This window comes from Notolabrus celidotus, chromosome 14 (genome assembly GCF_009762535.1).
Source record: "Notolabrus celidotus isolate fNotCel1 chromosome 14, fNotCel1.pri, whole genome shotgun sequence".
Taxonomy (NCBI): domain Eukaryota; kingdom Metazoa; phylum Chordata; class Actinopteri; order Labriformes; family Labridae; genus Notolabrus; species Notolabrus celidotus.
In genome coordinates this window covers 26,951,737-26,976,033 of record NC_048285.1, presented here as the reverse complement: position 1 = coordinate 26,976,033, position 24,297 = coordinate 26,951,737, and the positions used below count along the sequence as shown (strand labels likewise).

The 24,297-nt window shown below is 40.6% G+C and overlaps 1 protein-coding gene across 2 annotated transcripts in view; it reads right to left on the bottom strand.

The window, feature by feature from the left end:
- The window catches only part of gbe1b (glucan (1,4-alpha-), branching enzyme 1b), a 104,762-nt gene extending 82,662 nt beyond the window's left edge, over positions 1-22,100 (bottom strand). Inside the window, exons 1-2 of one of the 2 annotated variants that reach the window (XM_034700931.1) lie at positions 21,753-22,100; positions 4,227-4,396 (exon numbers count right to left, since the gene is read on the bottom strand). In XM_034700931.1, coding sequence (XP_034556822.1) covers positions 4,227-4,396; positions 21,753-21,850 — 268 coding nt within the window. In that variant the 5' untranslated portion in view covers positions 21,851-22,100. The remainder of the gene's footprint in view (positions 1-4,226; positions 4,397-21,752) is intronic. The other variant, XM_034700932.1, reaches the window with a different exon arrangement.
- Between the last annotated feature and the right edge of the window lie 2,197 nt (positions 22,101-24,297).

Sequence of the window (24,297 nt, the reverse complement as noted above, 5' to 3'; positions counted from 1 at the left end):
TAGAGTCTTTAATTTTTATGACTTTAATATGGGATTATTTCAGTAAATCACTGCTTCTTTTCTAGTTTCTTATATGTTTTTTAAGGAAAACTTGTCAATAAAAAATTCCCATATTCTGTTGTTGTTACATAGACTATATAAAAAATGGACGTAGTATCCGTGACGTCACCCATCTGTTCCTGAGCGCTGTTTTGGATCCCCGCTACGATCTCTGTTTACTTTTCCACAGTGATTCAGAGCCTGTTATGTTAATCTACAGCTGATACATGTTGCTGCTTATCATACAGACATGATCACAGGGAAGAATAGAGAGAATGAGATGAAATATATGGCTGATGAGCGGGGATCCCAGAAGTGCAGTAAATACAAGACCCAAAACATATTTATTTTATCAAGCGCATGAATGATATGATGACTGTTGTGACTGGATGCATGTGCAGCAACTATTGCTGTTTGTTTGATTGCTGTGTCTGCTGTATGTTGGGTGTATCTATTGTTTTTCTATTTGGAAAAATGTTTTTATTTTTTTTTATTCTCCATGTAAAGCACATTGAACTTAGGTGTAATGAAATGTGCTTTATAAACAGATAGATAGATAGATCTTTATTTTGTCCTTAATAAGGAGATTTGTTGCCACCGCCTGTACAGGAATACATGTATGAACACAATAACCAATAAACATCCACCCAGCCTCACAGCAATGGTGCACCTCATCCTACATATATACACACCGGACACATATGAACACACTGGACACATATAAACACACCAGACACATTACAATGGCATTCTATTTAGCAGTGCAGTGGCCGATGGGACGAAGCTTCTGCCAAACCGGGCTCGCCTACAGTAAGGGGATCTGTATCTGCGACCGGAGGGGAGTAGTGTGAAGACTGAGTAGAGGGGGTGTTGGGGGTCCAGTGTTATAGTCCGTGCTCTGCGTATGATGGCTCTGTTGTTGAGGTCAGACAGGTTGGGTGCGGGGAGGCGGACGATTTTGGTGGCAGTGTTTGTGGTGTGTATGAGTTTGTTTTTGTTGGAGACAGTTAGCATGTTGTAGTAGCAGGGGGAACAGTAGAGGAGAATGGGTTGGATGATGCTTTATATAAAATTGCTGTTGCTATTGCTACAAGCCACCGAGCGGACCAATCACAGGGCTTGCGGTCCGCGTCAATTCTACACCTACTTACATTTTGGAGGAGGTGCATGTCAGCTACGTTCATAGGCCTCTGCGAAGGTACGGTAGCTAAGCGGACCTCCAGGCATAGACTACGCCATCGATTCAATGCAGAAGTATAAATCAGCCTTTAGTGTGAGGTAAAGGGGCGGGGTTTGAGCCTCCTAGCAAACAGCTATGTGTTCTCACCTGTCAGTCAAGTCAGTCATGTCCTTATTTGGGCAAAAACTCGTAATCTTAATATCAGCTTCTTCCCCACAGCTGTCTCTTTGTTGAACTCTGTCCCCCGACGCCCCACCCCACCTTCACTCACATAAACATGCTTACGAACTACCTCAGGACTGAATCACCACTGCACCATTAACTGCACTTTCCATCCTGTACATTCATACATTCATTCATTCATCCTGCACAAACTGTAAAATGTAAAAATTGTAAAATGTAAATCTCTTTTAATCCCTATTGCACTACTGTACATATATAGTCTAGTCATTCATGTAGATACATATTATATGATATTTATTCATCTGTCATATTTGTATATTCTGTATTATCCATGTTATTTAACTTACTGCTAAGCACTTCTGGTTAGATGCTATCTATATTTCATTGCTTGTTACATGTTACATGCTCAGTGACAATAAATCTAATCTAATCTTCTGAACTGTCACGTTAGAAAAAAAATTGTGAAAAGATTGTCTTTTTTGAATTAGTGTGTATGTGGTTTCCAGTGTTTCTGCAGCCAGCCTCAAGTGGATCCTTGATGAATTGCAGTTTATAACACTTCCGCATAGACTTCATATTTTGAGACCAGAGGTTGCCGCTTGGTTCAACCACTAGGGGTTGTCAAAATCTAAAATTCAAAAATCCCACCACAGGTGCTTTAATTATCTTGATTCAACGTAAACATTAAGACGCTGTATTGCTCCTTTTTAAACTGTGTTATGCTAACACCAGTTTGGAGCTGCTAGTCACCACTTTGAGTCTTGCTCTATTTTAATATCCCCCTGTGGTCACAGAGCCTCTTCATTTCTCCAAACTCTCCCCTCCATCTTTACACATTTTGTCCCTTTCTCTCTCTTTCATCTGAAACCTCTTATGTAATCATTCTTTGTTGTTTGTGCACTCTGCTCTCCTGTATCCTGTGACTTCTCTGAGAGTGAGCAAAGCAGCAGGCTCAGCCACCTACAAGGAGAAGTGATAAAATACGTCTTCACTGCTCATTGAATTCTATCTCTGAGGGAACAGCAGAGACACATTACATTCATAATCTACTGATACAGCATAACCAATTGTCATTGACTGACAGGAATATATCAGGACACCAAACATTTATTATGTAGCAGCCACCTTGGCACGTCAATTTAAGACGTTGTTTTTATTCAGTAATCCATATCTGCTTGCTATTCATGAGCAAAAAACAAGGACAGGATGGAAAATGAATCACAGGGGATGCTCCAGAAGTGACCGGGCACGACACCAGCACTTTTTACAGGCAGGCCAAACCTCTTTCTTTTTTTTTTTTTCACAATTTATTTATCTCCCTTTGCTTAAACTCCTTGGAAAAAAAACAGCGCATTATGCATCCAACCTGCACCATATTCATGACTAGGGCTGCTGGGCTGTTTCCACATTTACTATGAAATTGAAATCAAATAATATGACTGAGCCGTGTCAAAATGTAATCTCTCACAGAATTGAATGTTGGAATTGAGCTGCTGCCCAAGGTCCTGGAAGATAATTAAAAAAGGAAGGGGAGAAATATAGAAAGAGGGGATGGCAGGAAGCTAACTAACAAGCACAAAAAATGTGGAGGGACAATAAACAAATTGACAAATATCCGGTTTGGCACACAGAATCAATCTGAGGGTATCACTATTAGCATTTGCTTTCCTTTATCATTACCTGCAGGGTTCAGACTGGCACAGAGAGGAGAGATGGTTCTGTTGTGTGGGCATGGGAGATGATTTTTGAGTGAATTCTCTCACTATCCTTCTTGTTATCCTTTTTTATTATAATTCTTTGTTTGTCTGCGGAGCGCAATAAATTACTACTGGCATGTTTAATCGAGCTCAATGCATTAATATATTTGATAAAAGAAAGAGGAAATGTTCAGAAAAGAAAGATAATGACACTGAGAGCTTGTATTACCATGCATATCTGTTTGATAGATGAAAGCCAGTCGCATTTCATCTCGTTAATGATGACAAAAATAAATAATTTTGCCACATTCTCACACCCCACATTCACTGAAAATAACACTCAAAAGACTATTAACCTGAAATTACTTTCAAAGTTGGGACAGCGGGGAACGGAGATTTCAGTGCAAACACAGAGGTTGCACTCTCTCAACAACTTTGCAGGCGATGATGAAATAACCAGCTACTAAAATATTAACTAACACTCCCACATTCAAAAGAAGGCCCTTCAGTATGCAAGTTTATCCTGCGTAATCAATATTTTCCACATTTCCTACTCCCAGGTTGGTTGATCAAAAGGCCTGATGCCCTTATGGAGCACTTCTCTCGGCTTTTTCTTAATTTTTGGCCCTTTTGTGTTCAAGAGTGCAGAAATGTCAAATTTCTTATTTAATGCACCGTGAAGATATGCAACCTCCCTGTTTCAACTGAAATCTCTTTTTCCATCTCAGTCCAGACTGTGTGTTCAAACACCTATTAATGTTTCATTTCCTCTTAAGCAACCAGATTTATTATTGCAAATTGATTGTTACAATAAAACTGGAATGACGCACAAATGCTTCTTTTAAACATAAGGAGGACTCCTGCTGAGCCTTAAATATTGGAGGATTTCTGTGCATAAAAGACTCATTACTCTGTAAGAAGGGAAATATTATTACTCTGAGGTTAAAGTGCCAACTATCAGCTTTAATTTCAGGGTGTTCACATCCATGTTGGGTCTATTTTAAAGAACCTGAGACATGTTGAATCACAGAGCAGTAATAAAAACCCAGTGGAGGCTTTGGTGCAACATGGATATCACACTGCTGGCATGTTGTTGGAGAGCTGACAGCTCTCCCCGAGCTACTTACTGAAGTCACCAGTGAGGAAAAGGGCCTCTGCAGCTGGAGCCCACTCCTGAAAAAACAGGCTGCCGTCATCTCGTCTCTGCACACCGAAGTTCTGGTAGCTGCGTGTGAACTGGTCAAAGCCTCCCTCTGCCTCCTCCAGCTGGAAGAGCAGCTTCTGGAGGAGCTCATACCTTTAAACCAGGGGAAACACACACACACACACAAACACACACACACACACAACGGCATGAATTCCATGGAAAATCAAAAATAGGTACAGTCTCTTAGATGCAGTGTTGGTATTTTTTTTTCATGTAAACTCCGATTGCATCAAGTCGTCTCCTCCACTTCTACTTCATACTTTTCCTCCATTTTCCAGAATCATTTTCCTTTTTGCCGATGTGGAGGTTCTACAAAATGCAGTTCCACAATAATCCACTTGAGTCTGGCTGTAAAGTCAGTCAAAAGTTTGGAAACACCTTCTCATTCAAGGTTCATTCTGTATTTTTTTTTATTATTTGAAACACTGCAGATTAATACTGAAGGCATCAAAACTATGAAAGAACATATATTGAATTATTTAATTAACAAAAAAGTGTTAAACAAACCAGAATATGTTTTATATTTTAGATTCTGTAAAGTAGCCCCCTTTTTCCGTCATGACAGCTTTGCACAATCTTGGCATTCTCTCAGTCTGCTTCATGAAGTGGTCTCCTGGAATGGTTTCTAATTAACATGAGCCTTGTCAAGAGTTCATTTGTAGAATGACTTGCCTTCTTAATGTGTTTGAGACCATCAGTTGTGTTGTTCAGAGGTAGGGTTAGTACCCTATTTGACTACTGTTGTAATCCAGATTAAGGCAAAACCAGATTATTTCATAGTTTTGATGTCTTCAGTATTAATCTACAATGTTGAAAATAATTAAAATAAATTAAACTTATTGCATGAGAAGGTGTGTCCAAACTTGTGACTGGTAGTGTATACCAGGGGCTCCCAAAATTTTCAGCCCCAAAATATAAATGCCAAAGACTCGTGACCCCCACTGTCCCTCAAAGTGATTTAATGTGGCTTCATTTAGCTGGTCTGGAGAAAATTAGCTTACCTACATGAGCATGTGGCTGTGTTTCCTGTGCCTTTATGAATTAACCTACTGCTACTGATGCTTTTTATAATTAACTAGGGTTCCCACTCTTTTCCAGAGATCATTTTCCAGGACATTTCCAGGACATTTTCATTGATGATCAAGCTGGTATGACCGTCTAAATTTAGTTCCTAATTTGGTTCCTAAATAGTCTAATATGTTCCTCTCAGTGGAAGTCTACATTGAAAGACATGTAGTCTATGGCTATCAATGAAATCATCTCTTACATACTTACAAAATGATGGCAAATTGATAATAGAATAGCCAGGGACCCCTTACAGGTGAGAAAATTGTCCATGGCCCCCTCATAATTGTAACACAGATTAAGCACAGTAGTGATGTGTCATGATCAAAAGCTGCGGCTCTGAGAGTTGATGCTTTATAGTGAATCAGAAGAGCCGGCTCGCATCAAGAGAGAGAGCCAGCTCCCAGTTTTTTCCTTCCGCTGCTTAGCTCTCTCAGTGCTCAGCCCCAGCTCTGCTCACAGCAGAACTTTCTTTTGATTGGTCAGCATGGCGGCCATGTGGCCATTCATATGTGAGGATATAGGATACAGGTGGTGGAGGGGAGGCTGTGTATCCTGGCTTCATCTGTTCCTTCAGAGATAGTCTTCTTGAAGACAGGGCAAATACTCACTGTGAGGAGAAATCGGATCAGCCCATCTAAGCTGAGGCATCTGATTTTTCTCAATACCAACCTGAGGACATTAATAATGTTTGCTTGAGTTTGGTTCTGGTTCTGTTTGCTTGAGTTTGGTTCTGGTTCGGTTTACCAGAGTTGGTTCTGGTTCTGTTTGCTTGAGTTTGGTTCTGGTTCTGTTCTGGTTCTGTTCTGGTTCTGTTCTTGTTCGATTCTGGTTCACGTCTGGTTCGGTTCTGATTCTGTTCCGGTTCGGTTCTGATTCGGTTCTGATTCGGTTCTGATTCGGTTCTGCTTCGGTTCGGTTCTGCTTCGGTTCGGTTCCGATTCGGTTCCGGTTCGGTTCTAGTTCGGTTCTAGTTCGGTTCTGGTTCGGGTCTGGTTCGGTTCCGGTTCAAGTCTGGTTCAGTTCTGGTATGGTTCTGGTACGGTTCTGGTTCGGTTCTGATTCGGTTCGGTTCCGGTTCGGTTCCGGTTCGGTTCTGGTTCAGTTCTGGTTCGGTTCTGGTTCGGTTCTGGTTCGGTTCTGGTTCAACTCTGGTTCGGTTCTGGTAAGGTTCTGTTCGGTTCTGGTTCTGTTCGGTTCTGGTTCAGTTCTGGTTCAGTTCTGGTATGTTTCTGGTTCGGTTCTGGTTCGGTTCTGGTTCGGGTCTGGTTCGGTTCTGGTTCGGTTCTGGTTCAGTTCTATAAGGGTTCTGGTTTGTTTCTGGTTTGTTTCTGGTTTGGTTCTGGTTGAGTTTGATTCTGGTTGAGTTTGATTCTGATTCTGTTTGCATGAAGTTGGTTCTAGATCTGTATGCTTAAGTTTAGATCTGGTTCTAAACCTAACCCTAATCCTAACCCTAACCCTAATCCTAACCCTAATCCTTACCCTAACCCTAATCCTAACCCTAACCCTAATCCTAACCCTAACCCTAATCCTAACCCTAATCCTAACCCTAATCCTAACCCTAACCCTAATCCTAACCCTAACCCTAACCCTAATCCTAACCCTAACCCTAATCAAAACCCTAACCCTAACCCTAATCCTAATCCTAATCCTAACCCTAACCCTAATCCTAACCCTAACCCTAACCCTAATCCTAACCCTAACCCTAACCCTAATCCTAACCCTAACCCTAACCCTAACCCTAACCCTAACCCCAAAACCCTAATCCTAACCCTAATCCTAACCCTAACCTTAACCCTAATCCTAATCATAACCCTAACCCTAATCCTAACCCTAACCCTAACCCTAACCCTAATCCTAACCCTAACCCTAATCCTAACCCTAACCCTAATCCTAACCCTAATCCTAACCCTAACCCTAATCCTAACCCTAATCCTAACCCTAACCCCAACCCTAACCCTAATCCTAACCCTAACCCTAATCCTAACCCTAATCCTAACTCTAACCCTAACCCTAACCCTAATCCTAACCCTAATCATAACCCTAACCCTAATCAAAACCCTAACCCTAACCCTAATCATAACCCTAATCCTAACCCTAACCCTAATCATAACCCTAATCCTAACCCTAACCATAACCCTAATCCTAACCCTAACCCTAATCCTAACCCTAACCCTAATCCTAACCCTAATCATAACCCTAACCCTAATCATAACCCTAATCCTAACCCTAACCCTAACCCTAACCCTAATCCTAACCCTAATCCTAACCCTAATCCTAACCCTAACCCTAATCCTAACCCTAATCCTAACCCTAATCATAACCCTAATCCTAACCCTAACCCTAACCCTAATCCTAACCCTAATCCTAACCCTAATCATAACCCTAATCCTAACCCTAACCCTAACCCTAATCCTAACCCTAATCCTAACCCTAACCCTAATCCTAACCCTAATCATAACCCTAATCCTAACCCTAACCCTAACCCTAATCCTAACCCTAATCCTAACCCTAACCCTAACCCTAATCCTAACCCTAACCCTAATCCTAACCCTAATCCTAACCCTAACCCTAATCATAACCCTAATCATAACCCTAATCCTAACCCTAACCCTAACCCTAATCATAACCCTAACCCTAATCCTAACCCTAACCCTAACCCTAACCCTAATCCTAACCCTAACCCTAATCATAACCCTAACCCTAATCCTAACCCTAACCCTAATCCTAACCCTAATCCTAACCCTAACCCTAATCCTAACCCTAATCATAACCCTAATCCTAACCCTAACCCTAACCCTAACCCTAATCCTAACCCTAACCCTAACCCTAATCCTAACCCTAACCCTAATCACAATCCTAACCCTTACCCTAATCATAACCCTAATCATAACCCTAACCCTAACCCTAACCCTAATCCTAACCCTAACCCTAACCCTAATCATAACCCTAACCCTAACCCTAATCATAATCATAACCCTAACCCTAACCCTAACCCTAACCACAATCCTAACCCTAACCCTAATCATAACCCTAACCCTAACCCTAATCATAACCCTAACCCTAACCCTAACCCTAATCCTAACCCTAACCCTAACCCTAACCCTAATCCTAACCCTAATCCTAACCCTAACCCTAACCCTAACCACAATCCTAACCCTAACCCTAATCATAACCCTAGGATCAGGGTGAGAATGATTTTGTAACAGAAGAAATGCACACAATTGGGCATTATAAGGCTTCTCATAAAACACCGTACGTAAAGGGTTTTCAACACAAACTATTATTTTTTGCAAAATTAAGGTAAAAAACATACGGCTACAAAAGATCCTAAATTAAGAGGCGTTTGAGAGTCGAAAGAGCCGGCTCTCTGAAAAGAGCCCAACTTCCCATCACTAAAGCACATGCTTACTACCATTTACACTCTTAGTTGCCCTTGGAACTATTTGTATTGTAAAACGTATCAATGTAAATACTTCAGACCTGTACCATAGTGATAAACAGATAACATTTAAATTTGAATCAAGTAAATACCACTTGTATACTTTAAAACAGAGGGACATTTCATTCCTTGTGGACTCAACATGACAGCATTTATACTTTTCAAGTAATTGATCTTAAATGCTTTCAGAAAATTAACAGTAACAAGACTCACATATCCCTTCGAGCCACCAAATGGTATCATAACAATGGTGTATATGCTGTTTTATAATGACAGCACAATTTTATAATTTATTAGAAATGTATTCAAATTATTTCACGGACCCCCACGCTATGGTTCGCAGACCCCCAGGGGTCCCAGCACCCCACTTTGAGAACAACTGAGCTAGAGTACGGTAATTGAGCCAAATGTACCATAAAACATAAACAATATACCCCCGTTTTCTGTGAATGCATGATTATGAAGTGAAGGAGAAAAGATGTGGAAAAAGTTGCGCAGTGTCGCTGTCTTTTCCAGCACAGCGTGCACTCAACTTTAAATGAATGGGGATGTGTTTTGTTAATAGGGTCAGGTCAAATGCAGCCATGTTGGAATAATTTTCCAGGACTATATGTGATTTTCCAGGACATTTTACTTTTTCTCCCATTTTCCAGGTGTTTTCCAGTACTGGAAAACTGGTCAACTGATTTCCAGGTTTTCCAAGTTTTCCAGGACGCGTGGGAACCCTGTTAACAGTTCACTAACCCTAAACTTAGGAGTCATCTGGCAAAAAGAAGGGCAGAAAACGTATTACATTTTCTATTCTCAAGGTTTTATTTCAAGTTTAGTTTTGTCAACATTTTGTACTATAATGGGTAAAATGTACTTATTTTAGATAACTTAAAAAAAAAAAAACATTCTGGAAGACATCTCACGACCCCCCATTTTTGTCTCGTGACCCCACAGGGGGTCCCGACCCACACTTAGGAAACCCCTGGGGTAAACAGCAAAAATAAACATGTCTACAGCCTGCATGGTTCAAAACATGATTTTGATCTGAAGACCTCATTTCTCCATCCATGCACACTTTTTGGTGATAGATATTTGGGTTACAAGTTTTGCATAGCAAGAGGAACATTGTGCATCCCTGTTAACAACCAACATAGTTAGTGATAAAACATTTTACTTTTTAATTACTTGTCACACACAGTAAAAAGTTCAATGCTTTTGTTTAATCAAAGATCTACAAGTTCCCAAGGGACCCGATTTTGAAATAGTTTCTGAAGATTGCTCTGGACTCTTTTCTGCACAGCCAAATGAAACAGGGCGATTATTCAGTATTTTTCTCTCCAAATTAAAAAGGACACAGTGATTCTAATTTCAATATAATATATAATCAGCTTTAATATCATCATAGATGACCATTTTAATGAGACTGAACTCTACCTGTACTTCTGCTAACTGTTGCTGTGAGACATTTTAAGTATTGGATTAAAAAAAGACACCTACCAGAGGTGTTAGTGATGAATAGAACTGCTCTATTATTAAGAGACTGTTGGTTTGGATTTTAAATGTTCCTTTCTCTGTTTCACTATTTCAGTCATACATTGCAGAACACGCTGTGGAGCAGTATATGTTTCCACATGTCAATATCTCCATGCTAACCTTATCTCTTCCCGGTTTACCTCAGGATGCAAACCTGCCTCATTTCCTGAAGAATTTGAGACTACAGGCATATCCTGAGAGATAAACCTCTGTCTGTAACTTTGGACTGGGAAAGATGGACTAACTACTTTGCAATTTATCTCACTTAAGTTCCTGCAGCCAGCTGGTGTCCATATCAGATTCCCCCCGGTACAGAAAGCCTCTTTCAGCCAGCTGAGTTAAGTGCACTCTCCCCTATAGCCCTGAAGCCAAGCTCAGACCAGCCTGTGAATGCCCGGGGGCTAGTGATGATGGGCTGAAGTAACAGTGCGATTTCTCAGCAGCTGCTCCCTGTGTTGAGCAGAGTGGATGCAGACCGAGCTTGCCAAATGTAAACCTTTAAAGTCCAACCAATGCTTGCCACATGCCCGCTTCGCCACTCTGTCACCATGTCAGGAATATGCTGAAAGGAAGGACAAAAGGAGGATTCACACAAGGCCTGAGCTCCACTGCCACAGCATTAATAGGCATGAAAGTCATGTCTATGATTATAACAAATGAGCTCCAGAAGGTTGGACCAGAGGGAATAGAGAGCCAAAAATCCTGTATGGATGCAGTATTTACCACACATCTCTCGTGTCTGCTTCCACTTGAGATTGCAGCAGGAAGGGGAGATCAGGCCACACATCACAAATGAACTGTGCCACCATTCATTTCAGGAAGTTATTAGCAGACTTTGAGCTAAAGGCTAAATCTAAACTTTGATTTATTTTCCTATTATTTATCATCAGACACAAACCATCCTCTTCGCCCTTATCTACACATTTTATTCTGATGAAGTTGTCGCTCTTCCTCAGCTCTTTCCTGGCGCTGACTCCACATCCCTCTACCTTGTCCCCTATATGAGAAGTCTCTGGTTTATTGCACTATCAGCACATGACTGCACATAGTATGCATATAGGCAACATCCGGTGTGAAAAAGACCCTCCCATCAAGCTGCAGAGAGCAGAGCCTCAGAGTGTGACCGTTTCATCACATATGGCAAGTCTTTTTTCTTCAGCACCGGCCCTGAATTCCTAATAAAGGCAAGTCAATAATAGAATAGCAAACATTGAGCTCCATTTATAGCTGTTGTCTGTCCTTCTTAAGTTGAGCTCTGCACATTTCTCTGTGGATTTGAAGATGCTTTGAAAGCTATGGATGCAGTTCTGTCAGCCAATGATTCAAATAAGTGATTATACATAATCTGAATGTGGCTCTAAGATTACATCAAACCAGGACAACGATTAAGTTTAACAATAGCACTACCAACTATTGGAAATGTGTTCAAACAAAATGCATTATACCAATATAACAATAACCGTCTTTTTAAAATAATTAAATATTGATAATGCTAAAAATAAGCAACATGTCACCCTCTGTAACTAGTTGGTTCACAGTAACAGCCAAATTCCACCAGATCCGTGTCCGGTCAATCTCAGATCTGTCACTACACCAGATCTATTCTAGTCAATGTGTTAACTCCCACTGGATCCACTACGCAAGACTTTTGTTTTTGCTGGATGCCAGAGCATGACGCATCAATCTCAACAGAGCAGATGGAGCAGGACAGGAAGTCAGGCACCAAAACAAAACGAAAACATCTGGTTAATTTTCAGAATAAAACTCTGTGTTATCACCAGATCGTTTTTAATTTAACTATGACAACAAAATCTAATTTTGGGCGGAGCCAGGCCTGGAGTCAACAGGTCAGAGGTTTTCAGAGGCTGATAAAGACAAGATGGATGAGGAGAGGAAGAGATGGAGAATTATTGATTTAGTGATTACCGCAGGAAAACCTCGGTCACATGACTCCAGCTGTCCGGCGGTCCGGCTACGTGCTGTGCTCCGAAAACGCAACCGGTGGGTGTTGCCGGACGAAGCCAGACCGCAGCGAATCTGATCTGAGATCTGAGACGGACCGGACACAGATCTGGTGGAAGTCCTGTGTAAGGGGCAGTAGTGGTTCTTTGTGCTGGTTGCCACTGGCCTTTAAAATGAGGAAAGTCATAGAACAAGAAATAGCAGCAGAAGAAGACTCAGTAGCCAGCTAGCTAGCTTACTACAGTGCATGGCAGGGTAGATGACAGATGAATGCAAGGGGCTCTACCTTCAAAAGGCTGGATGTTTAAAACAGCAATCTAATTCTGACCACCTCTGCTTCTTTTACACCATCGATGACTGAAACTCTCTGAAGTCTATAAATATGAGGGGAACTGTAGTGTCTTTTCTTTGTCCTCACCTGTTACATACACATATAGGGTTGCAAAAGGGGGGAACATTTCCTGTAAATTTCCATGGGAAGTTAAGCTGGGGAATTTTGGAAATATTCCAAATTGGAAACTTTCCATGGGAACTATGGGAATTAACTGGGAATTGAGGGTAATTTAATGGAAAGGTATCATATCCAAGCATAAATATTTGTCTTAACATCCATCCAAAAAAATACAATTAAAACACATTTATTTGTAAGTAGAAATGTATCAAGTGTTAGAATATTTATTATACATTTATAATTTATAAAATATAAATATTTTATTGAACAATCAATTCTTTCATTGAAGAAACAAAAAGCATGAATGTTATTCATGTTCATGACAATACTACTCCCCCCCGACCCAACCCATTCACAAATTAACAAAAATGCAATCCCAACAAAGTCCCATTCAAAATGTTAAATGAAAAGAGCCAACTTTGAAAATTCACGGAATTTTGCAACCCTACACGTATACCTGTAATCCACCTGTATCATTACAGCTGTTTAATTACAGACAACATTTAACATGAGTAATAAGACTGCAACATTATGAATCAAGACACACTGATCATTAAGTGTCAATAGAAGTGAGCATCATTTCAGTTTCACCTGGAAACACTGCGGCTCATTGTCAGGTAGTGCACGACGAGAGAAACGACTGATCCCTGCAGCCAGAAATTACAAAAGAGTTTTGTCCCGACTCATATTCGGTGGTAATAGAGCAGCAGGAGATTATAGATGTGAGTCACAGATTACAGTCCTGGCTCTCTTATCTCTGGGTTTGGGTAACTGTTCTTTATCTACAAAGAAACTAGGGGAAATATCATACAGCACAACTGGGACGTTAAACCCACAGATATTATTGCACACGGCAACATTGTAAGTGACAGACATCAACAGACTGTCAAATCCCCGAATCAGTTCAGTGTCAGACGTATTTTTAGCTCTCCTCAAACTCTCAAGTTTACCCAGCTTGTACGTTCTTATTGTTCCACACACAGACAAGTTGTTCTGCTGTAAATGAGATCATGTTGTGATATTCAAAACTTTGTAAATTTGAAATGTTCTAGTCATAGTTGAGTCCTGAGTTGTGACTGTGACAGCACTTAGAGTGGGGCCTTCAGAAGGTTCAGGTCATGGTAAATGATAAGACCAAGGCTCAGGAGGCACAAGAGAAAGCTTATCAGCCCCGGACAGATCTTCTGAAAAATCAAAGCAAGCGCTGGAGAGGTGCTTGAGAAGGTGTGTCAGCAAAGATGTCATTGATGAGAAAGCTGAGGCTCAGAAGGAGCTCTGGATTTCAGACCAGCTGAGGACGCGTTCTCCTGAGTAAGAGAAAACAGACCTCAGGAACAGCTGGAGAAACAAGACTTAAGCTCCGAAGCAGACCGAGGAGCAGCAGGAGATGGATCATCTGCAGAAACAGGAGGGTAAGATCTCCTTCCTCAAAGCCACAGAGGGGGTCCAACTAACTAAAGAAAACTTAGAACTCTGGGGTCATAAAAGCAGAGCACAGCGATGCCAAGGCTGGATGATTCAGAGACATGAAGTCCAAGGAATAATCTCAGGTTGCAAAGTTCTTTCCATGTCTGTTTCATTAGTGGAAAACTAGCAGCAGTAATGTCCTTGGCTTCCTTGAGTTAGCTGATAACCTTCACAGAATGCTAATACGTGAAGCCTGCTAATGAAACCTGCAAGCCCAATGATGACAGAGTCCACTCATTTGGACTTAGGTACAATTAAAGTTGTAACAAAGAATGTTGACTGTCTTTAATCATTAACACTAGTCAAATTCTGTCTTATACGTCAGTTTAAATACATCTGTTGGTAAGTACCATCAAACCTGGAATACAAGTCACACTGGTATATAACACACAGGCTGATTTGGGGGCATTTAAACTGTGTTCCTGCCATTGTGTTCAACAATGTGCAGTTTCTATGTGGGTGTATAGCTCTTTCTAGCCGGGATGGGTAATGATTTTCAAATTTTCAAAAATTCTTTCACTTTGTAAAAATCGAACAGCTACTTGGAATATTTTCTCATTTTAAGATTACAAATTTTCATCATTTATTTGATCGGACAGCTGAAGAGAGACAGGAAATGTGGGGGGTAGAGAGTGGGTGAAAACATGCAGGAAATGGTTATTATTTTTCCACTTGTCCCTGAATAAGATCCTGCTCTGTCCTGCTGCTGGCCTCTATCAATGAAGTCTTGTAATTATTGTATTGATGAATGTACTTCTTTAGTGTATCTTCTTTTATCTTCCCTCTCATCTCTGCTTTAAGGACTGAGATTACTATTCACACCAATAGCCATGATCCATAGAACGACCAGCCTGACCACCCTGTTCTAATGTTGTCTGTTTTTGCTTTTTGGTGTAAATCTTCCAACACTGTCACTCATAAGTACTGTGAACCTATTACCTCTTTGTGTACAAAAATTAATAAACAAAACTGTTTAAAAAAAAAAAGGAAATGGTTGCAGCCGGGAGTTGGACCAGCGACCTCTGCGATGAGGACTGTAGCCTCTGTGTGTGGGGCGCTTAGACCGCTAGGCCACCAGCGCCCCATCGAATAGTCTTTTGGCCTGAAATGCCCATCCCTAATATCAACCTCAACTGGTCATTTGTTGTCTCAAACTGAGGAGTCTCTTCAATCAAACCAGCCTCCACAAGGTTCATTTACTGAAAGGTAAGGCATCATTTTCATTTAATGACATAATGATGACCTGATGAAGGAGAGAGAGTTTAAAAAGTGACACTTGTAGACTGTTTCCAGCATCCTTAATGCATGCTTCTACAAGCATCTTCAGGGTGAAATACTGTAACACAATAGAAAACCTTCTCCTGCATTTTATATTGGTATACTGGTCACACTGGTGTATAGTATGCAGCCCACTTTTATAAAGTAGAATAAAGTATAACAAATGTTTTTGGTACATCTAGCAACACCAACACCTGAAACTCCAGCTGACACTTTTTCTCCACTGCAACATACTTGCATAAACTTTGTAACAAGAACTTAAGGTTGCTCAGGGTTCCTCTGGTAAACACAAGTTTTCTGAACAGTCAGGTTGAATTCAGCCAATTCCTTAGGCTGCCAGTCTGGTGTTAGTCTAAACAGAATTTCTGGCCTGTTTACTATTAAGTTTCCAAACCTCCTCATCTGTTCTGTAGCGCCCAAATATCTTTGTGGCTCAGAAAAAGATCAAAATAGAAAGTTAGAGTCTAAAGTGCTTTCAAGATGGCTGACAATATTGAATAGATAAACAACACCTGCATTCACATATAAAACAACAAACAGGATGGGAGAAGAAAAACATAACTATTCTATTTCTGGGTAGAAACAGGGTTTGCTTTTTATTCTGGTGCTGTATGAGTTTGGAAAAATGCACTAAAACTTTAACACACAGTCATTAAAGTGTAGAGAAGAAAATAGATCACCAACATCTGGCTCTTGTTTGGACATCATAACTCAGCTCATTTAAAGTCACAGTTCTGATCCACTTTTTAAAATTTCTCTCCACGGAGCTGCTGAACTCTGTAACCTGTTCTTACACTCGCTGTTAGACAATCGGGCGTCTAAATTTAGAGCGAGTGTTCAGGTCTGATGCTTTGTGTATGACTGACAGTGACAGCTGAAGCACAGAGGTGTCAGGACAGTCTGCACCAAGCCTGAAGAAACACAAGAAGGATAAATCTTCTCTTTCTCCTGATCTGGGGTTTGCCTAAAGGGCTTCTGTCGAGCCCTGCAGCAAGGTGACTTTCAAACAATGTCATTAACGTCCTTCTTTTGACAGAGTGTGTTAATGAGGCTGAAGAGGGACCTGAGCGTTAACACAGAGGTTGATTGATGAAAGGCACAATTCCCTGCTAACCTCATACCTGTGTTGTCCCTCAAGCAAGGTGACGGGGATATAAATGCTGCAAAAGAGGGGGGAGGGACATTCAGAAATTTGATTCAGTCATAACTCCTTTCAACCAAGGAAATGTAAGTTGTAGTTTTTCAGCTTATCTTAACATCTTGTATTTCAGCTCATTAGTTCTCAGTCAGAGCACATCCATTTGTTATCACCACTTCAAAGTCAATAAACACTTTTGCTTTAGATTCATTGCATCACCATCACAAGCCTAAGCCTCAGACTTTTTGCTGTATTTTCACTTTGAAATGAGTTGTGATGACATACTCAAATCTTTGCAAAAACTCTTTGCCGTAATAAGCAGCAGTCCCAATGCTCCCCACTTTCATTTGGTCCAATTTAGGAGATTCATGGTGCCATGAGCTGCAAAAACCGAGCAGCACTTCCTGCAGACTTTCGCAACAGGAAGGGTAAATAATGAAGCATGTCAACAGAGCACTGCTCACTGGGGCTGTAACCTGCGTGCGGCATCAACGGTTGTTTTCACAATCAATCTGAAACCAGCATCCTGATTAAAAAAAAATAAGCCGCCTGCAACCACGGAATAACTCATTAAAATGGGATGCCTGCAAAAATCTGCCGGAATAATTCGGTCTGTGTGGAGCGGCTGAATGTGGTGTGAAGCGAAGTTCAGCAGACCTGAGATGTGGGCAGCTTTGAGCCCGGACATGGCAGTGGAATCTAAAGAACCAGTCAGTGTGGTCACAGGTCTGTTTCTGATAAGCCATCTGAATTCTTAGCAGCGTGCAGCTCTGCGTGGGGACTCAGCGTGACACCCTCAGCCTGAGAAAGCTCCTGATTTCTGCGCCTGTGTTCATGATGTGCTGTTTGGACTGTGGGCCTGAGAACACCAGGAGCTTATCAAGAATTAACCTTCACGCAGCAGTGATCCTATATGTAAAATAATCTATGTGCAACTTTCATCCTCCACACAGGTGTTTGAGAAGTGGCGCGGGGGGCTCCGTGAAGCCTAACAATCCCAAGCTGTGTCAGAGATGGAACTGACACGCTCATCTCTCTGCAAGGCTGGAGCCGTACTAACATGCTTCAAATACAAAGCAGGTGGTCCCTTACCTGCCACATTAGAGACCTGATCTGACACAGTCATGAAAATGGATTTAACTATACGGCCCCTAAGCAGAGTTTTTAAGGCCTAGTTTCTGTGACGACCCGACCCTGGGCTGAAAGCGTAGAAATGTGAGCTGTAGATCATTATCACCGCCTGCTTGTATCTAAAAACCATTACACTCCATTTTTTAAGAAAGAAATCCAGTGGGTGAGGATAAAATGACACGAGGTGAGGAGTGGAGCGAACAAATTAAACATGCAGTTTGTGAGCCAGAGTCTCCGATCCCAAAATGAGCCAATGGGACACCGTCAAAGAAGAAAAGGTGATTATGAAACTATTATAACAGTCTGACTCTGTGGTGCTGCTCACTCATTAGGCTGGTTTAAGTGCACTCCTACCTTTCAGCCCGGCCTGGTTTATCAGAGTCCAACTACAGCTCACAGCAATTTAAAGACACCACAACAAGCACAAATAAACATAGTGAGAGTTTGCTTCTAATTGTTTGAGACTGCACCGACTATTGACTCACACAGACTGAGTATTTACTTTTGGAGATTAGCTTAAGGTCGATGCTTTTTAAAAGCACATGCTGTCTGTTGTTTTCTGTGCTCTTTAAGGTCACTCAAGCAAATGTATTCAAAACAGAGGTTATTTTAAGTGTTTTTGATAACTCCATGCTTTCTGTTATTTCCTCTCAGTATTATCTTTATCATTCTTTGTAATGTTTGGGGCATCTTCAAAATAGCTGAGCCAAAGGGTCCACTGGAATGAAGCTGTATAGCAGAAGATCAGACAGGAAGAATGTAATGTGCATGCTGGGTCTGTTCTTTATTTCCCTCGACCATAATGCATTCTTTTTTTCTCAAATATGCCGACTCATTATTTTCTCTGCGGTCATCAGCTGTTCACAATTGTCCAATGGCACAGAGACACATCTTCATTCACAATGCTGCAGTGATCATGAATGGGCTTTTTTCTCTTCATGTGTAATTCATGCGGTCGTCATATGGGCCTGTCATCAACTTCACCCTACAGATTCCTCAGCTACATTAGCTTCATCATTTCCTCAGCCTCAGCAGAAGACGTCAACCAACACCTCAGCCAAAGTCAACACTTCAGAGGGGGGATGTATTTACGGCTACTGAGGACAGACGCTCTTACATCACAATATCTCCATGATATGTTCAAGAGTAAAATACTTTCTGACCACGTCATCTGGCTTTAACAAATACCCATCCATATTTCATACACTGTTCTCTCCTGATTGAAGGGACTTCAGATCAAATCTAATGTTTACAGACTTCACATCCTGCCTATAAAACCTGATTTCATCCACATGTTCGAAATGCTTTTTCAGGGACTCGACAAGGAGGGACAAAGGTTTGAATTATCAGTCAAAAAGACCCGGTCTCATCCAAGCAGCAACCTCAAGCCGCAAGAATTGAAGCCAATGTGGAAGTGTTAATGTGCACAACTGGGTTCTAAGGTTAGGATTCCCTCAGCGTTCATTGTTCACAAGGTTTATAGCGTGAGCTGAATGATCCATGAGGTCTGCTCCTCCTTTAAAACAAACTGACCAGGTATTTAAATCCAGCTAGAACACCTTGTACAAGAGGTTCACCTTCAAAATCAGGGACTCTCTGATGCTCTTCAGCAAGGGTTGAGGGCTGTGCTGCTGCTAACTTTGGCTCAATCCTTTGTCCGGTTAAATGACGCCATTAAAATCAACAGTATTGTGATGTGAAAGAGCAAAAGAGCAGTACATGTTGAGCAAATGTGCAAAATTGTTCAACTTATAAATTCAGACCTGAGAACAGCCTTAGTTTTCTTATATGTTAGCAAAATACAAATATTAATTTTAATGAATATACATAAACATGGCTCTTAGTTATCTGACATCTTTAAATTGCTCTGAATATCAAAAGGAACTACTAAGACAAGTTGCCAAGAATATAACAGAAGAATGTAAGAGTATAAATCTTTAAATCTGACACTTTGCAGCGCAGTGAAGTTAAAACTAAAGATTCTGGTTCTTCAGGATCCTTCATGGATTTCACTGAATGTCAGAATCAGTTGTTAAGATGTCTTTTAGGGAGAGAGGCGGTTATATTATTTATCATAAACTTTCCACTTTGATTTGTCCAGTTCTGTCTAAAACTCAATCAAGATGCATTGTGCAAATATATACTTAATATTTTAGTCTGCTTCTATTTGAATTTTGATTTCAAACTTTAAAAGCTGCAAATGAAATATGATTGCAATTTATGCTGGACATAAAACCCAATTAATAAATGCACACACACATGTACATAGGAAAAAAAACAATTAATGTCCCATCTGCCATAGCACTCCTTAACAAAATGCCCTAGTAATGTGTCCTGTGTGTTATATGTGTCCGGTGTCAATGCACTAGCTTGTTTTTCAAGTAATAATCGACTATTTCTGTGTGATCTTGCTCTCCCTAATGTATTTAAATGATATTGATCTTTTGCATTTGTTTTGTCTGCCTACCCCTTGTTAATGTCGGTATGAATGTGAGGTGTGTGTATAATGTGATCAATGTTCTGGAGTGGGTGGGATCTTAAGGGTGTTTTTGTTATTGTGTTTTATAACATCATCCACAGAACTCTGTTCCAACTACTACATGTTACAAAACCTACTGTGTGTTTGTCTGTGCATAAAAAACCAATAAAGAAACTTTGGAATATGTGTCCAGTGTGTATGTGTCCAGTATGTGTCCGGTGTGTATGTGGGTTCCCCCAGGCTGTCACTCTGATGAACACTAAACCATAACAGTGTCATACCTGTCAGATAAATACTCTCTGTAAATATACATGTAAATATACAATGCAACAATTCTACAAGCAGAATTCCATATTTCTATTTAACTTCTATCTTTTTAATGTAAAAACTACCTCTGCTACTCACTACTGCACTTTTATCATATTATTTTAGCCTGTACATATTAGTCATGCCTATTTGTTGTTCTTTTGTATTTATAGCTGATGTTATTGTTATTATTTTTATTTATTTTTATTTGTATGCCTTATTCTTATGCCTTGTGCAAAGAGAGCAGAGTTTACCAAATCAAATTCCTTGTGTGTTCAAGCATACCTGGCCAATAAAGCTGATTCTGATTCTGATTCTGATGTGCACCACTGTTGTGAGGCTGGGTGGATGTTTACTGTGTATGTTTTATGTATGTATTCTTGTACAGACAGTGCCAACAAATTTCCTTATTAAAGACAAATACAGATCTATCTATCTACTTAAGATTTCAACCCCAATAAGTATTACTTTTGGAAGGAAATCATGGAGAATATGATGACAGCTTTAAAGTTGATTGATATTTTTGATGTCATTTTATTGTGGAGCCTCTGCAACCCCAACAAATCAGCTGTTACACAGTGGACTAAATCCAAATTAAAACATATTTTAAGATAACTGAAGCCTTGAATAGACAAATCATTATCAGAAAAAGACAAAACTCAGGACAAAAGCCCAAAGAAAGCTGAATCTGTTGTGATTCTGGTCCACAGTGGTTCTCACAGTGGTGAGAGGAATCAGATCAGACAGCTCAGAGCTCCACCTGACGACGCAGCGTGTGCGTCACCTGACGCAGAGACATGCCTCCTCTGTAGCTGTCAAACACGGGAAGTAGAGAGACAACTTGCTAACTTCAGCAACTTGTCACATGTAATGAGACTTTCAAACAGAGGCTCATTCATTCTGCATTAGCTGAATATCATCCTGTCATTCAGCAGCACACACAGGGAGGGACAGAGTAGCAAGCTAGCTGCTGCCCACAAGAAAGAAACCGGACCTCTGTGCGACCTCTGCTCATTCAGAAAGTCAAACCTGGCTACCGAAGGCTACTCTCATGTGTTGCAAACATTGCTCTTTATGCATTAGTTGTGTGTTTTCATTGCAAGACACTAAGCCAGCGCTTGCATGGCAGCTGCTAGCTTCCACAGCGACATGTTTTTGGCGACCAGCTGCGCGTAAAAGTGCCTTTGAATAGTGTTTTACCTCCTCTTGAAGTCCTTCTCGTACGTTTTGAGGTGAGGATCCATTTGGAGAAGGCAGCTGAACTCAGGAATTGCAACATTATCCTCCGGGTCTGCCATGGTTCATCCAGACTCAACCAATCGAGCACCGACTGCTGCTGCTGCTGAGGGCTGTGATAGAGCGCTGTGATAGAGCTAACACAATGACAGTCATGTAATGTGAGGGAGTTTTTTTAATACCCAGAGACATCAACGAGTCAGGCGGCTCTCTGCATGCATACTCTGCCAAGCCCATCCCACCACAACGTGCTGTTTCAGGGGGTCAGAGATAGGCTGTGAGAGCCGAGCCGAGCCGTGATGAGATGCAGACAGTGTGTAACTTTAAGATGACAGAGCAGGGAGCATCAGGCGCGTCACAGAGATGACCCGGGGTTCAGTGCAGATGTGGACTTTGTAGGCTGTTGGTTAGCGTGGCTTTTGCAGTGAAAAGTCACCATCAGCTAAAAGTGTATGAAATGCAGATAAGTAATAATATTATAAATATTATTAATTTCCAGGATATTGATATTTAGGTAGACTTGGGAGGTCTTTCTGCAAAGGAAAACATGACAATCAGCTTTTAAAACTTAGCCTACATCTTTCTGTTATTTATTAATAGCTAAAGCCTCAATAAAAAATTATGGATTACACCAGTGATTCTCAAATGGGGGTACGCGTAACCCTAGGGGTACGTGGGGGTACTGCAAGGGGAACGTGACAAAAAAAAAAAAGTTTGCATCATAACAAATAAATACAAAACCTGATTAAAAACAACTTTTTCAACAGCATTTCATTTTTATTTCAATGCAACATCAAATAGGGCACTATTACCAAATTGAGCATTCATTCATAAGATATGTTATTTGCAAAACCACTTGGACCAGACGGCCTCCATCTGTTGACATTAATTGTTCAGCGAGCGGCCAGGAGGATAACAATGGACAGGTGGTTGAAATTATTCTTGTTTGACAGTGTGCTCCTTGGGCCATCAAAGGTACTAGCTGCCTCAATCTTTAATTATTTCTGAAAATATTGCACTACAAAAGCATAGAATTTGTGTCATATTTAATTTCAATGTTATTATGATACTATGAAACCGCATGCATACATTTATTTATGTTATTTCCCATATTATTTCCTGAAAAGTTTTTTCAGCCATACAAGGGGGTACTTGGCTGAAACTGTTTTTGAAAGGGGGTACACAAGCCTAAAAAGTTTGAGAACCCCTGGATTACACAATATGAACTATATTTATGTCAATGGAAGAGCAGATGTCGCTACGGTCTAACCCCAATAATGGGGACACACTAATCAGATAGTTTAAATTACACTCATACATTTTTTCTTGTGTCTCAATAAGGGTTATTCTTTAAACAAACATATACTTTAACAATTATACAGCATTATTTTTCTTTGTATCACAGGCCGATATACAGATTTGAAAGAAGCTGCTCAGTCCCTCTCTCCCTTTCAATGCAAGACAGGGAAGTCGAATATAGTAAGCAATTTTGTAAACTTTTATTTCACTTGTTTTTATGCATTGTAAGCAGATATTCATGATCCCCAGAGGTCCCCTATAATGCGTGGTAATATTTTGTCAGAGGCAGATGCAGACCAAGGTCATATCAGTATTCTAATATCTATTCTTGTTTGAGTTTATTGACATTTGGTGGGCTTTATGGGTCTCTTTTCATGAACAGGAAAACAAATTGTACATTTGAGACTGTATCCCATTAATTAAATGCATTAATATGTTCACACTAGTCTTAATGTGATAAGTCAGTTTACGCAGTTATAATCCTTTTTGTTCTCCAATAGATGGGAAACATCTTCCCTACCATATATACTGTATGTATATATTGTCCCAAACCGCCCCAGTCACCCTCTATTCACTGTAACTCACATGCTGTCCCTGCAAACACAGTGATGGATTCCCAGACCTTTTCCTTGTGCAACATTCAGGCTACAGTTGTCACTTAAAAGATTATAAAACGGCTTCCATAGTTTTGAAATTGGCTGACCACATTCCTTCTCCACAGAGGACTTCCTTAGCACTCTGAAAACCGCCAAAATGTCAACTACACACACACAACTCTCCTCACAATCCATCTGTCAGGTTATAATTAAATAGAGTGAAAATTCCCACTCCTCCAGGGATGAACCCTGATCTGATTTAAATGATCCCCTGACTGTTAATGCTGAGCTTCTCTCGGGGCATTTAAAGCCCATTGACTCCTCAGGTTGAAAAAAGAAAATCATCACTTTGTTGTTTGTTCTGTCCTACTTTTTCATAATGTGAGCTGTAATGAACATTGCTGCCTCTCGGGGCCACTACTGGAGCTTTAGACCTTTAGTCTGCTTGTTGTTGTTGTGATGAGTTTCTGCCATTATTCTTCTGAAAGTCATTTATCTGTGACATTTTATTCAATGCAAGCTGAAAATTAAACATGTGGCTTTCTACAAAGTCGCCTTACAGCCGGAGCTGAATGTGGATGTCTTTTCCCGGGAACTTGGACATACATTTATAT